Source organism: Schistocerca nitens, chromosome 1, assembly GCF_023898315.1.
Source record: "Schistocerca nitens isolate TAMUIC-IGC-003100 chromosome 1, iqSchNite1.1, whole genome shotgun sequence".
Taxonomy (NCBI): Eukaryota; Metazoa; Arthropoda; class Insecta; order Orthoptera; family Acrididae; genus Schistocerca; species Schistocerca nitens.
Genome location: NC_064614.1, coordinates 606,859,290 through 606,876,143, shown reverse-complemented (window position 1 = coordinate 606,876,143; position 16,854 = coordinate 606,859,290). Strand labels below are relative to the sequence as shown.

Genomic DNA, 16,854 nt, shown 5'->3' with positions numbered 1-16,854 from the left:
TTACCTTATTCCCCTCCCTTAGCAGTATGTTATTTTGCATTTCTCTACTTCTCCCCATTTTCTTTTTTATAACATCCCAGACTGCTTTGCTTTTATTCTCTGCATTATACACTCCTGGAAATGGAAAAAAGAACACATTGACACCGGTGTGTCAGACCCACCATACTTGCTCCGGACACTGCGAGAGGGCTGTACAAGCAATGATCACACGCACGGCACAGCGGACACACCAGGAACCGCGGTGTTGGCCGTCGAATGGCGTTAGCTGCGCAGCATTTGTGCACCGCCGCCGTCAGTGTCAGCCAGTTTGCCGTGGCATACGGAGCTCCATCGCAGTCTTTAACACTGGTAGCATGCCGCGACAGCGTGGACGTGAACCGTATGTGCAGTTGACGGACTTTGAGCGAGGGCGTATAGTGGGCATGCGGGAGGCCGGGTGGACGTACCGCCGAATTGCTCAACACGTGGGGCGTGAGGTCTCCACAGTACATCGATGTTGTCGCCAGTGGTCGGCGGAAGGTGCACGTGCCCGTCGACCTGGGATCGGACCGCAGCGACGCACGGATGCACGCCAAGACCGTAGGATCCTACGCAGTGCCGTAGGGGACCGCACCGCCACTTCCCAGCAAATTAGGGACACTGTTGCTCCTGGGGTATCGGCGAGGACCATTCGCAACCGTCTCCATGAAGCTGGGCTACGGTCCCGCACACCGTTAGGCCGTCTTCCGCTCACGCCCCAACATCGTGCAGCCCGCCTCCAGTGGTGTCGCGACAGGCGTGAATGGAGGGACGAATGGAGACGTGTTGTCTTCAGCGATGAGAGTCGCTTCTGCCTTGGTGCCAATGATGGTCGTATGCGTGTTTGGCGCCGTGCAGGTGAGCGCCACAATCAGGACTGCATACGACCGAGGCACACAGGGCCAACACCCGGCATCATGGTGTGGGGAGCGATCTCCTACACTGGCCGTACACCACTGGTGATCGTCGAGGGGACACTGAATAGTGCACGGTACATCCAAACCGTCATCGAACCCATCGTTCTACCATTCCTAGACCGGCAAGGGAACTTGCTGTTCCAACAGGACAATGCACGTCCGCATGTATCCCGTGCCACCCAACGTGCTCTAGAAGGTGTAAGTCAACTACCCTGGCCAGCAAGATCTCCGGATCTGTCCCCCATTGAGCATGTTTGGGACTGGATGAAGCGTCGTCTCACGCGGTCTGCACGTCCAGCACGAACGCTGGTCCAACTGAGGCGCCAGGTGGAAATGCCATGGCAAGCCGTTCCACAGGACTACATCCAGCATCTCTACGATCGTCTCCATGGGAGAATAGCAGCCTGCATTGCTGCGAAAGGTGGATATACACTGTACTAGTGCCAACATTGTGCATGCTCTGTTGCCTGTGTCTATGTGCCTGTGGTTCTGTCAGTGTGATCATGTGATGTATCTGACCCCAGGAATGTGTCAATAAAGTTTCCCCTTCCTGGGACAATGAATTCACGGTGTTCTTATTTCAATTTCCAGGAGTGTATATTACTTTCTCAATAAATGACCTTTTTAAAGCAATCAGCATCTTCCTATAGATCTTTTTGTATCTATGATAGAAATTTAAGAATTCTGGATCATTCCAATTCATTTTCATGGAACTGGGTATTTAAGTGTTTGGGAGGACTTCTTAATAGCTGCTGTTATCCATACGTTTTTGTGAGATGTTGATACAGACATGCACACTTTTGGAAATGCCATTTCAAAGTTCAATTTAAATAATGTGGAGAATTTAGAGAATTTCTTATTCACATTGGTTTTCTTATACACTTCATCCCAGCTTTGTTTTGCTGGTTCCTTTGAAAAATCTTTTATTTTGATTTCTGAAAGATGTCATTTGTAGGCTTGTAGTTCAGGGAATGATTCGATGCCTGATTTTACTGTAGTAATTTGACAGAGATGGTCTGATAGTTCGAGATCTTTTACAGCTACATCACATTTTTCCCTATCCATGTTTGTGGCCACATTGTCAGTAACTGATGCAGTCGTTGTAGTAACCCTTATTGCACTTTTGAGCAATAGGGACATGCCAAAACTTTGAAGGATATTTATATATTTATGAGGGTGCTGCTGGATTCATTTGTGATATTAGTGTTGATGTTAATGTCCCCACACAGAGTTATGTTGACCTGTGTAGTTGAGACTGTATCTAGAACTTCTGTTAATTTATTGAAAAAGTGTCCACACTACCACTGGGAGATCTGTACACACATAAAATGATTAATTTCTTGGTGATATCAGTCCTGTTAATTCAATAGCTGATATTTCAAAGTGTTTGTCTTCACTTGCTGTACTGAGGTCATGTTTTGATTTGAACTGTGTTCCTTTTCTGATATAAATGCATGATCCTCCACCCCTTGAAGTAGTTCTACAGTAAGAGTTTGCCCTTTCATTCGATGATAACACTACATGTTGAATTTCTGTCTCTCTACACCAGTGCTCAGACACACAAATTACGATAGAGTTCAAAGATTGGAGCTCAACTTCTAATAATTGTATTTTATTTTTTATTGATTGCATGTTTTGATGGAGGATTGTGAAGTCTGTGAAATGCCCCATTTTATTCTTCCCAATTGTTTGTTTTTCTTTGTGACATCTGGTATGTGTGATATTTGATTGTTAAAGTCTGTCTTGTGAGTGATTGTTTCAGTATTTTTTTAAAGTGCTGGAGATATTCTTGAGGCAGGTGAACCTGTTGTCTGGACTTATCCCAAGAAAGTCTTGCTTTTTCCTACCAATGACAACAGGTATTTGACCATATGTGGCCCGAGATCCACCCCCAATACTTTCATGAATCAGTTGTACCAATCTTCCCTTCCAGTCCTGCTTAGGTGTAGGCCATGCCTAGTGAAACCACATCTGTTGATAGTCCCAACGGACACCATAGAGACATGAGCAAAGTTGGCTGCCCTCAGAGCCATCCCTAACCCCACAGTGATTAGCCTCACAGCTCCATCAAGGTGTGGCCGATCATGACGCCAGAACAGATCAACGAAGTGTATGTTGGTGCCATGAGTCAGAGAAGCTATCTTGTCCAGGTCATCACCTATATCATATGCCCCATCCCTGTCCAAATTGTTTCCCGCCCCACCCACTATTACTACATGGTCCTCTTTTGTAAAGTCCTTACATAAAGACCCTAAGTCCTCCATCACATGACTTAGCCCTGCATTTGGCTTGAAGATAGTGGTGGCCTGGTACACTGCTCCTAAACTTTTCTCTAACTGAGGGCCTACACCTTGCCCATGGCTACTACCTAGCAGCAGCACTTTTTTCTTCCTAACACTTTGTACACTCCTAGGCTTCTTGGCCTCATTCTGCCTGAGGCTCTTCTCCACTTAACTCTGTCCGTGGTAGATAACTGTTTTTGGTGTTGATGATAAAACTGTCAGAAAGTGTTCTCTTTCTTCCTGTCCTGCCAGTTCTCAACCACCTCCACCCCCCCCCCCCCCCACCTCCCTTGATCCTTATCAGTTCCTTCCTTTCTTCCTCCAACTGTGCCTGAAGGGCACAGATTTTCCTTTCCTGTTCCCCAGTCAAAATGTTCCTACTGCATACTCTGCAGTTCCAGGAGAGGGCCTCTTCTGTTCTCCCAACACTCTCCCCACTCCACCCCCAACCCCACCCCCACCCACACCCACACCCACACCCTCACCCCCTGTGAAAATATTTCCTACAAGATTGGCAACAAATCCCTCTACTCAGTACCTTATAACAGCTCCCACATTTCTCACTCATGGTCAGTTTCGAAAGAATAATTAAATTTAAAGAATGTCTTAAATTTTCTAAGGACGCACACTACATTGCCAGTAATTCATGAGGCACACTATGGAGGCTCAGTATAATATAGTGAAACACCCAGCAGTTTCTCCCTGTGACATAATGGAATGGATAATGGGAAATCATCTGCTCACTCTTCTGTTGGAAGACCTATGAATGAGGAAAGTGCACATCCACAATCTGGCAACCTACCTTCTTTCACACTTTTCCGACCCCCCCCTCCACTTTCCACCCTGTTACACCTCCAGAAGACACTTCTTCCTTTAATACAACTGTGCTGCAATTAGATGTGGTACACAAATTTCATATTTGTCCTTAACTCACTTCATTTAACAACAAACATAAATTTTGTAACATTAAGAGACTATTTTTAATAAACTGCAATTTTTCCATCACCTGCTACAATGGAACTGCTAGTCTTAGAAAAAAGAGGAATAGGACCTTTTTGTTGGAAGTTTAATGTAGTTCCAATTTTGTTCTGGGAAACATTTTCAGTAGAAGCCACAGTTCTCAAATTATTAAAGAAAAATGTAAAAAAAATATCGTTAAAACCCCCACTCCACCCCCCGCACCAACCTACTCACACCCACCTCTTGGACTTAGTATGTTATTCGTGGGACTCCCTCCTACCATTGTACAAAAATTAACGACTACACAATTTTTCCCCTATTTGACCTTTTTTTTTTTCCTTTTACCCATTTCATCCTCCTCTTCCTTTACTACTTTGACCCTCAAAGTTACCCATTCATTTTCAGCTGTATTCCTTTCCCCCGTCTGAGTCAGTCATTGCCTAATGCTCCCTCTGAAATTCTCAACTATCTCTGGTTCTTCAACGTACCCGAGTCCCATCTCAATTCTCTACCTTTTAGCAACTTCTTCGGTTTTAATCTACAGTTCACAACTACTAAATTGTGGTCAGAGTCCACTTCTGCCCCCTGAAAAGTCTTATATTTTAAAATACAGTTGAGAATCTGTGTCTTACCATTATATAATCAATCTGAAACCTTCCAGTGTCTCCAGGTTCCTTCCATCTATACAGCATTATATGATTCTTCATGCGGCTATCAGTGATGATTTCATATTGTTCTGTGTAAAATTCTGCCAGGTGGTTTCCTGTTTCATATCTTTCCTCCCAATCTGTATTCTCCTACTATTTTTCCTTCTCTTACATTTCCTACTATCGAATTCCATTTCACCATCACAGCTAAATTTTCTTCTCCCTTAACTAGCTTAATAATTTCTGTTACCTCATCACACGTTCTGTCAATAGTGTCATCATGTGTGCTGCTAGTTGGCATATAAACTTGTACCACAGTGGAGGGGCTTCATGTCTACAATAATATGTTCACGATTCTTTTTACAGTAGCGTACCCACATTTATATTTTCTTTTTCTTTATTAGACCCACTTCTGCATTACCCCTATTTGAGCTATGTATATGTTAATACCATCTTTTGCAACTGTAGTAGTAGACGACATCTGTTTCACTTTATTTTGAAGCATTGTCAGTAGTCATGTAGCAGTAAGGTTTTCCTTAAAATTCTGTTTGCTAAGATCGCGGACAATTCTCACGCTTTAATTTACTTCTATAACCAGTATTAAATTATTATCATTAATCATGACTTTTTGTTTGTAACTTCATTCTTAACATTCTTCTACACTAGGGCGTGCATTTCATTTTCATTGAAAAAGGGGACATTTAAAATAAATTAGAGAAAAACGTGGTACAATGAAGAAAAAAAAAACAGGACATAAACATTGTATTGACTAAATTTAATACACATACAAGTTTACCTTTTCAACGTGCACTCAGACGATCCCAAATCACTTTTTACAATTATTCTGCCACACTATCACTGTACTTTTCACTTTTATGTACTTTATCAAGAAGTGCATTTTCGTTTGAAATTGTATCATAAAAGTCAGTACACGACACACCATTAAAGTGTGTTTTGACAATGAGCAAGGCCCTCACTGTTTCAACTTTCATTCTGTTTTTTTCATCAGACCACAAGAGTTCACTAACGAAAACACACATTCCACTGCAGCATTTGATCCAGGAATTGCCAGACAAAACTCCAAATGAATCATGTTTTTCATATTAATGTTTTTACTTTTGAAATAAGCAAATATTTGACACCACGTTGCACTAACACCTTCTTTGTCTCCTCCTTCGCTTTTTATGAAGTTCTGTGCACATGAAAATTCATCGAACAGTTCGTCTTCATCAGCAGGAAAATTTGGTACAATACTTTTAACAAAAACACAACAGTCCTGAATATCCTTCCACTGTAGTTGCTCCTTTTCAGTATTAACCCAATCAAATGCTTTAAAAGGTGTGAGAAATGGTAAACACCATTCTTTAATATACTCAATGCAAGAGTCATAGAAGATGTCAGCATAAATATGAAATTGTTCTACAGTAATTTCACCCTCTTCTTCCAGCTTTCTTAGAGTCTCATGTACAAAGGATGTGAGAAATCTTTCAGATTTTCTACATTGTAATTTGCCCAATAATTTATTTCTTGATAAACTTCCCCTATTGTGATTTCTTGTTTCTCATACATTTAATTGTTGTGGAGAAAGGTTTTAGCTGGCTAACAAGAAAATGTAGAAGAACAATAGACACAGGGTTATCAAAGAATTGTTTAAGGATAACAGGACACTTATCAAGGCAAGTGAAATATGATTTCAAAGCAGGAAATATCTCTACAATTCTTTCCAATGCTTGTAGCAGAGATAGCCACCTTGTCTTGCTGTGCCCAAGTACAGTTTTGTTTTCAGTTTCAGTACACTTACAGAATGACTTCAGAGATTCAACCCTTACTGTATCTATGTGGAAATGCTGGTAGATTTTGTTTACAATTAATTGGCAGTCGATGGGTAGGCAATCTGAGCCAGTTTGTGAGGAATTGTGCTCCACATGTGCTGGACAGCCAACACCTAGTATATTATTCACTGTGTTATGTTGCAGTTTATAGAACAAATTGTTTTTTTCCTTTCCTCTGCTTACCACCAAAATTGGTGTTAGTGTTGTCGGCAGAAACTGCAATCATCTTTCCCTCAAGATCATATTTCTTTAAAACCTCCAGCATATAATTCTGAAGTAAATCTGAAGTTTCTCCAGCTAAATTAACCGATTCGAGCCCTTTCACCGTGATGCCATTTTCAGAGTGAAAATACCCGATAAGGAGAGGAACCAACTTCAAAACCAGATGATTCGATGTATCAATTATAACAGAAATGAAACGAGCACTTTTCAGTTCATTTAAAACCTGCTGAGCTGCAACATTTGAATGTTTGCATTAAATTTGGTGTGTCCACATGTGAATTTAGGATTGAAAAGTTTTAACAACTACTGTAGTAGTACAGTCCATTGACTTAAAGCTATGGTTATGCATTGCACTGTGGTACGCAAACGTAGCTTCTTGTGCTGCTAACTGCCTATCCATTTCCGTTATTGATTTTAAGTTTACATAGTAGTCACTAACGCATTTATTTGCTCTTTTCGTTTGATCACTCATGCGATGTTTCTTCGTCTTAATGTGATTCAAAATGTCAGACCTTCCACCATGACCAACAGCAAATTTTGATCTGCACAACGTACATTATACAGTTTCTCCACTACCAGTTATAAAGGAAACTCGCTTTTTATATTGCTGTTAAAATTACACTTTCATTTGGCATAATGAAACAGTGATAGCACAGTGCAAAACATTAACAGTGTGGTGATGAAAGCCAGAGTATCAGTGGTGTAGAGTATCTCTGGACCGAAAGGACGGATTCAGTGGATCTATTTAGAAGAGACGAATCTTCGTTGTTATTCGTAACCTATAGTGTGTTTAAAATTACTTGCGATTTTTGACAGTTTGATACATGTTTGGGGTACACTGAAAGACGTCACACGCTTCCTAGCGTAAATAATTGTGCAGTTAAAAGCAAGTCAAACAACCAGTAGCGTAAGATACTCTAGACAAGCGGAATCATAAAAACAGGACATCTGAGCGTCCCCAAAAAAACTTCGGGACAGCGGGACATTTTGGTAAAAAACGGGACGGTCCCGGGAAAAACGGGACGAATGGACACCCTATTCTACACCTATGTGATTGTCTTTTGTTTTGTCTTTGTTTTTGTGTTGTGGGAGTGTCTGCTATTGTTCTCTCTCTCTCTCTCTCTCTCTCTCTCTCTCTCTCTGTGTGTGTGTGTGTGTGTGTGTGTGTGTGTGTGTGTGTGTGTGTGTGGCCCTTAAAGATCCTGAACCAGATGCAGTCATTTGTCCTGCTTCAGAGGAAGCTTCTCAGTCTACAAGATCTGGACATTCAAAGAGGGTAGGCTTACTGGTATTCGGAGCTCCAATGTTAGGCACATAATAGGGTCTCTTAGGGATATCTCTGCCAAGGAGAGGAAGAAGTCCAGTTAGCACTCTGTGTGTGTACTAGGAGAGTCATCCCAGATGTGGAACAGTTGCTTCCGTATGCTATAAAAAGCAGAGGGTGCAGCCAGCCAATTGCAAGTGGGTGGCTCATGTTGGTTCTCATAATATCTGTCACTTTAGACCAGAAAAGATTCTCTGTTATTTTAGGCACCTATCTGAAGTGGAAACGAGTGCCAGTCGTGCTTGCAAGATTAAGGCGGATCTCACTGTCTATAGCATCGACAACAGAACCGGCAGTGGACCTTTGGAACACAGCCAAACAGAGGATCCGAATCAGAGGCTCAGGCAGTTCTGTAGGCTGCAGATTCCTTGATTTGCACCATAGAGTGATGGTGTTTCAAGTTCCGTTTAATATATCAGGAGTCCGTTACACTCAGGAAACTGGTAGTGGGTGACTTTTTAGGTTAGAGGGTCTTGGGAAAGTACAGGAGGGGCTTGAGTTTCAAATGGTGCAGGACAAACACAGGATGAGGGTAGATCTAGCAATAATTGCTATTGTAGTTTTAATTGTCATAGCTGTGTTGGGAAATAACTAGTGCTCCAAGAGCTAATACAAAGCACTGAAGCTCAAATCGTTGCCGAGATTGAAAGCTGACTGAAGCTGGAGATAAGTTCAACCAAAATTTTTTCGAAGAAGGTAATGGTGTTCAGGAAGAATAAATTACATACAGGTGGTAGTGGAGAGTTTGTGATGTAGTGAAATAAAGTAGTTTCTACGAGTTAGTAGTGGTAGAGGTTATTCCTTTTACAGAACATTCATGGACATAGCAAACACTGTTGTACAACCAACTGAATCTCTGGTGCTGGCAGTGTAAATTCCTGAGAGTCTGATGATGCTCTTGTAATACTATAGAACAAAACTAGTCAGTAAATCATACTTATTGCGACTTGTGGCAGTCCTGAAAAACTTAGGTACCTCACTCATACAATTACAGTTGGTGGTGAATACCATCTACCCCAGATATGTCGGCAAATGTTCGTGTTTAAAGTCCATGAAACACAAAATGTCATCAAAAAATTGTGGACCTCTTAGCAACAAATAATCTTGAACAAACTGGGAGCATCATGGTGGGTGCAGGAATTAGTGACCACAAAGTTGTTGCAGTGAGACTGAATACTGTGACATCCATATCCACCAAAAATTAACACAAAATATATCTGCTTAAAAAAGTAAGTAAAAATAGGCTTGACGTCTTGCTAAGAAACAGTGTCCACTCCTTCCAGACAAACTGTATAAGCATAGACCAGATGTGGCTTAAATGAAGGAAGTAATGTTGATGGTAATTGAGATATGCATATACGAAATAAATTACTGAGAGATGCTGTTGTACCTTCACAGTACACAGAACATGTCAGGAGTCCTTGATGGCAGCAACAAAAAAAGTATGCAAAATTTAAAAGAACACAAAATGTCGATGATTGGCCATGTTATATTGGAGTTTAAAACTAAGTGTGGACTTGAATGTGAGATGCTTTTAATAGTTCCCACAATTAAACTCTGTCTCGAAATGTGGCAGAAAATCCGAGTCTGGTTGCATGTAATTTACACTGTCGGAAAAGACACAGTAAGCACCTTCATTACCTGATAGCAGTGTTACAGATGACAGTGCCACTAAAGTGAGGTTTTGGAAATTGCTACATCAAGGAAGATGAAGTAAATTTTCCAGATTTTGAATCTGGAACAGCTGATAATAAGAGCAACTTAGAAGATACCCTTGGGGTATTGAAGCACCTTAAAGCACTTAATAAAAGCAAGTCCTCCAGTCCAGATTTTATACCAGTTAGGTTCCTTTCAGAGTACAGTAGCTCTGTATTTAGCAATCATATACAACTCTTTGCTCAACAAAAGATCTGTACCTAGAGAATGGAATGGAAACTTATACAGATCATACCAATACTCAAGAAAGGAAATAGGAGTAGTCTGCTGAAGTACAGACCCACATCACTGACGTATATTTGCAATAGGATTTTGGACACATACTGTGTTCGAACATTGACATACACTGCGTTCAAACATTAAGAATTACCTCAAATAAAACAATCTGTTAACACACAGCACAGATTCAGAAAATATCGTTCTTGCAAAACACAACTAGCTCTTTATTCATCCGAAGTAATGAGTGCAATTCACAGGGGATCTCAAATTGATTCCATATTTCTGTATTTCCAGGAGGCTTTTGATGTGATACAATACCTTGCAATCGATTAGATTTCATAAATATGGAGTATCATCTCAGTTGTTCAACCGCATTCATGACTTCCTGTGAAAAAGGTTACAATTCATAGTAATTGGTGGAAAGTCATCAAGTAAAATAAAAGTAAACGATGTAGGAGATATCTGAGCAGCCCTCTTAGATTGTCTGCAGGTGATGCTGTCATCAGTAGTGTAGTAAAGTCATCAGGAGATCAAAACCATTTGCAAAATGATTTACACAAGAAATGTGTATGGTACAAAAAATGTCAATTGTCTGTAAATAATGAGAAGTGAGAGATCATCAACATGAGTACAAAAAGGAATCCTTTAAATTTCGGTTGAATGATGAATCACACAAATCTTGGTTGCATGATAAATACTTAGGGATTACAATTATGAATTACTTAAATTCGAGCAATGACATAGATAATTGTGTTGAGAAAATGAACGAAAGGCTGCCTTTTAATGTCAGAACATTTAGAAAATGCTACATGTCTACTAAAAAGACTGCATACACCATGCTTGTCTAGCCTCTTCTGGAGTGCTGCTAAGTATTATGGGATCCAAATCATGTAGGATTGACAGATTGCATTAAAAGAATACAAATAAGGTCAACTTGTTTTAAATTTTCATAAAATAGGGAAAGGTGTCTCATGGGTATGATACACGAGTTACGGCTTTTTCGTTGCTGTGAAATCTTTTCATGAAATTTCAGTCTCCATCTCTCTGCTTCGAAGGCGAAAATATTTTGTTGGTGCCCACCTACAAAGTGAAAAATCAGAGAAATCAGAGCTTGCAGGGGAAAGATTAAATTGTTCATTTTACCAACATTGTGTTAGAGAGTGGAACAGTGGAGAAAAAGGCTGAAGGTGGCTCGATGAACCATCTGCCAGGCACGTAATTGTGAATTGCTGAGTAGTCATGTGAATATAAATATCAATGCCTAGGCTTGCATACAACTTAGTCTTTCTGGCCAGCTGTATGGCAGGTTCAAAAGACTTGCTGAAAGGAATGGATAGGATACTTAGCATGGATACAGCTTAAGGATAGACAGAACAAAGACAAAAATGATAAAGAGCAGTAAAAAGGGGAATGATGACTTGCTTAACATTAAAATTGAGAATGATGCAGTAGTGGAAGAAATGAAAGAATTGTCCTACCTAAGAAGCAGGCTTACACAGGTGGCTGAAACACCGCAGGTATCAGAAGTAGAGTGGCACAGGCAATGAAAACTTTGAATAAAATCTTTTTGGTTTTCAAAGCACATCATTTTGAACACAATACTTCAGCTTTCATGGAGAAGAAATAAAAATAATGATATAAGATGAACATCAACAAAAGCAAAATGAGGATAATCGAATGTAGTCGAATTAAATCGGGTGATGCTGTGGGAATTAGATTAGGAAATGAGATGCTTAAAGTAGTTAATGGGTTTTGCCATTTGGGGAGCAAAATAACTCATGATGGTCAAAGTAGAGAGGATATAAAATGTAGACTGGCAATGGCAAGGAAAACGTTTTTGAAGATGAGAAATTTGTTAAGTTTTCGGAATGTGATGCTACAGAAGAATGATGAAGATTGGATGGGTAGATCACATAACTAATGAGGAGGTATTAGATACTTGAATAAGAAAACAGCTAAGTAATCTGTCATCATCATCCTGGACAGTTTCCAGCCTCTGGCCGGGCCTGTATGGAACATAGGCCTCTCCATTGTCTTCTATCTTGCCACCATCTCTCCGCCTTCACCTTGGTCCAGTCTTCTCCTTTCTTCTGGACGCATTCATCTACTCCTTTCAGCCATCTGTCTCTCAGTCTTCCTGTTGGCCTCTTTCCTTCCAGTTTCACCTTGTGTATCCTCCTGGGTACCCTTTTCTCCTCCATTCTCTTAACGTGTCCATACCAGCTAAGTAATCTGTACAGAATATTTTTATGATTATAATCATTGTTGTCATTATATGTGCAAGTAGCCCTTTACTTTTTGTTCAGTGGTCTCTCTTATTAATGTGATTGTCATAGTAAATGAAGTCAGATGAACACAGTGTAGGAAATCAGGAAATTGATAGCAGCAAAAGTCATCACTGTATTATGAGACAAAACCTTGAATTCATGTCTCTCCTCATCACCCTCCCAAACTCAGATGGTAAGTGGTTGCTGCTGTCATGTTTTGCATATATATGTTTAAAATGGCTACTTTGTTTTTGACATTATAAACTCTTAATACCTCTACAATGGTCACAAAAACGTAATTGGTTTGTATTCGATGCCAAAACAACAATCTTAGTTTGACACATGCTGAGAATGTCATGTACATTGTAGAATTCCAGGATTCATTAGAGAAATTTATTTTCTGGATAATGTACCATACTGATTTACAAGACTTGTATTAATGTACTTTGTGAAAGAAGGCTTATGTCGCATTATTTAGATGCACTAAAAAAATAGAAATTCTTGATTTCCAGGAAAGCAAAAGATGAAATGTTGGAGCTATGTAAGCAAATGGTGAATTATATCAAATACTCCGAATTCAAGAAGTTGGAGATGTAAGTAATAGTTTGCTAAATTATATTATTTCGTCCTGTTAAGTGTTCATTTCAGTTGGGGTTTTTGGTCTAATAATGAGACCATCTAGCAATCAGTTGTAATTTTTTTTTTTTTTTTTTTTTTGTATTTAGTCAACCAAAGCAGTTAAATGCGACTCTCAAAAATTCTTGAAAAAATTGACTTTGAAGTTGAAAGTTTAATTCATTACATTTAAGACATTTTTACCTACAGGCCATGTGGCACAGTTGATAGCGTTTGATTGAGATTCGAACCAACAATCCATTGATTATCCCATTACACGTCCTCAGAAAACTTCAGACTTGATTTTCTCAAGAACTTTTGAGAGTTGCATTGAACTGCTTTGGCTGACCGATATTTCAGTTCTGAGATTCATATACTACAAACATAAAAAATTACAAAAATCCATTTGCCAAGTGGTCTCCATGCACATTTGTTACTTTATGGCCACAACTGATCAATGAAATTTATTAATTATTTGTTGCAGTAGAATATCACTATGCATTTTGGACTGATTTCCATTTTTCCAGTAAAATTAAAAACTTGTTTGCATCAGTGTTAAACATAAAATGCCAGTGTAAAATTATTGTAAACCATTGTGCAGACTTGTGTGTTACATGTTGATGACTACATTTTGAAACCACGCAGCCACATTGCCTGTGAAAAGCAAATTCTTATGTGTAGGATACCTGATATTAAGTGAAAGGATGGACCTGTAAGCTGCACATCATGGCTTTAATATCATTTTTATCATTAGTACTGCATTTTGTCACTGCTGAAGTGAAATACAAAACAGTACAGAATTACTTACGTGTGCATTTGGTTTTATCATCTATGCAACATATAGAAGATCGTCCTTCCCACAGTGCTTGTATGATTGTAGAATGAACTAATAAGTTGATTAAGACATAATGATATTTCGCAGTGTAGAACGTTAATGCCAAATAGATTGAAAATAGCACACATTGTGCTCTTATAGGTAATATCAAAATAATTGATAAGTCTATCAAGAAGTGTGTTTAGTCAGTGACTATGACATACTGAACTGCACACCATTAAACAGAAAATAAGTGTAACTGGTGACTGTCAGTGGACAGAAAGTGTATGAAATGTAAGGAAAGAGAACATATGTTGTTTCATGAAAAATTTGCTTTCAATATCCTTGCAAGCAGCGACTTAGAAATGGGCGCGGTTCTATTGCCACCAGACAGCAACATAATTATGGAGATCATAGGTAATATTTGTAGGTCATGGTGATCAGCCATGACATCTCATGCTAGTAGGGACTGCTGCAATTGATGTCAGTGGTGGAACCTCTGTCCCTCTACACCCCATAAAGTTAGCAGCCCAGTGAAGCGTAGGCAGTTGCCGTGTATTTGCTGGAATCCTCTAGGAATGATTATTAAAAGTTTTGACAATACCCCTGTGCTATTGCTTTGCTTTAATTGCTTTCAGATTGTCATTTGCATTTTTACATCTACATCCGTACTCTGCAACCCTCTATGAAATGCACTGCAGAGGGTTCACCCATATTGCACCAGTTATTAGGGCTTCTTCCCATTCATTCTGTAAGAAGCATGGGAAGAATGACTGCTTGAATACCCCTGTGTATTCTGTAAATAATAGAATCATGTCTTCACAATACCTACAGGAGCAATATCTAGGGGCTTGTAGTACATTTCTTAAGTCATCTTTTGAAGTTCTGGAAACTTTGCAGGTAGGCTTTCTGGGAATAGTTTGCAGCTGTCGTGAAATATTTGCTAGTTCTGTTACTTCTGGACGTCTGACACACTCACCTATGGGTCAAATAAATCTAGGACCATTTCTGCTGCCCTTCTGTGTAAATGTTTAATATCCCCTGTTGTTCCTGTTTGGTATGGGTCCCACACTCTTGAGCTATATTCTAGGACAGTTCGTGCAAGTAACTTGTAAGCAGTCTACTTTGTAGACTGATTGCATTTCTGTAGTATTCTACCAATAAGCCAAAGTCTGCCACCTGCTTTACGCATGACTGACTTCCGTGCTTGTCTCATTTCGTATCTCTACAAAGTCTTACACCCAGGTATTTGCATGAGTTTATCAGTTTCAGCTGTAATCATTAATACTGTAGTCATAGGATATTACATTTCTTTTTCATTTTGTGAAGTGCAAAATTTTATGTTTCTGAACATTTAAATCAAGTTGCTAATCTTGGAACCGCATTGAAGTCTTATCTAGATCTGACTGAGTATTTGTGCACTTTTTTTAACAGTACTTCATTATAGATAACTGCAGCATCTGCAAAAAGTCTGAGGTTACTATTTTCATTCTGTTAGTCAGTTGGTTGGCAAGCTGTTTTGTTATTTTGCCCATCACAACTAATTGCCAAAAATTATACTTTTTCTTAGCAATACCCAGTGCATTTCCGTCAGACATTTTGTATGGTGTCAATGGTGTTGGCTGCAGTTACACTGCCCTTGCTAAATTTAACTTCAGCAACTGTTACTTATCTTAGAAGCTCAATGACCTTGCTGAATGACACTATAATTCAGGCTGCTTATGGGAAACCAACTGGGTGGCATCTTCAATAATGCCTGCATTTTGACAGGTGAAGGTGCAAATGGAATGAAATATCGGTAGTTGTTGAAGATGCCACCTAGCTGCATTCTCTTAAGATTTCTGAACATTTTATATGCCAAAGGAAATTCCAATTTCACATGACACAATAGTTTCATGTAATAAAAATAAAAAATAAATTTGAAACGGATTGTTTATATATTTGTGTTATGAGCTGTCAAGAATACAAGATGGGGGTAAAAGTAACTATGAGAGTGCTGATGGAGGGATTGGGTGATTGAAATTGTTGACAGTGAATTCAAGCAAGATTTAATATCTGCATAAGATTTTGTATTATCTGCCTAATATATCTTAGGATTATATTTTTAACCAAGAGTTCATATTCAGTTCAAGCATTTGTGCATTAAAATGTTCTCTTTGTTTCGCTCAATTGATTTTCAATGATTCTATCTACATTTACATTTATACTCCGCAAGCCACCCAACAGTGTGTGTCGGAGGGCACTTTACGTGCCACTGTCATTACCTCCCTTTCCTGTTCCAGTCGCCGGCCAGTGTGGCCACGCGGTTAAAGGCGCTTCAGTCTGGAACCGCGCGACCGCTACGGTCGCAGGTTCGAATCCTGCCTCGGGCATGGATGTGTGTGATGTCCTTAGGTTAGTTAGGTTTAAGTAGTTCTAAGTTCTAGGGGACTGATGACCTCAGATGTTAAGTCCCATAGTGCTCAGAGCCAGCCAACCTGTTCCAGTCGCGTATGGTTCGCGAGAAGAACAACTGCCGGAAAGCCTCCCTGCGTGCTCAAATCTCTCTAATTTTAGATTCGTGATCTCCTCGGGAGGTATAAGTAGGGGGAAGCAATATATTCAATACCTCATCCGGAAACGCACCCTCTCAAAACCTGGACAGCAAGCTACACTGCGATGCAGAGCGCCTCTCTTGCAGAGTCTGCCACTTGAGTTTGCTAAACATCTCCATAACGCTATCACGCTTACCAAATAACCCTGTGATGAAACGCGCCGCTCTTCTTTGGATCTTCTCTATCTCCTCCGTCAACCCGACCTGGTACGAATCCCACACTGATGAGCAATTCTCAAGTATAAGTCAAACGAGTGTTTTGTAAGCCACCTCCTTTGTTGATGGGCTACGTTTTCTAAGGACTCTCCCAATGAATCACAACCTGGTACCCGCCTTACCAACAATTAATTTTATATGATCATTCCACTTCAAATCGTTCCGCACGCATACTCCCAGATATTTTACAGAAGTAACTGCTACCAGTGTTT

The 16,854-nt window shown here is 39.9% G+C and overlaps 1 protein-coding gene across 8 annotated transcripts in view; it reads left to right on the top strand.

The window, feature by feature from the left end:
* The window catches only part of LOC126256782 (E3 ubiquitin-protein ligase TTC3-like), a 364,962-nt gene that overhangs the window by 258,206 nt on the left and 89,902 nt on the right, over positions 1–16,854 (top strand). For all 8 annotated transcript variants that reach the window (XM_049955514.1, XM_049955508.1, XM_049955509.1 and 5 more), the window contains one exon: positions 12,917–12,997. In XM_049955514.1, the coding sequence (XP_049811471.1) occupies positions 12,917–12,997 (81 nt within the window). The remainder of the gene's footprint in view (positions 1–12,916; positions 12,998–16,854) is intronic.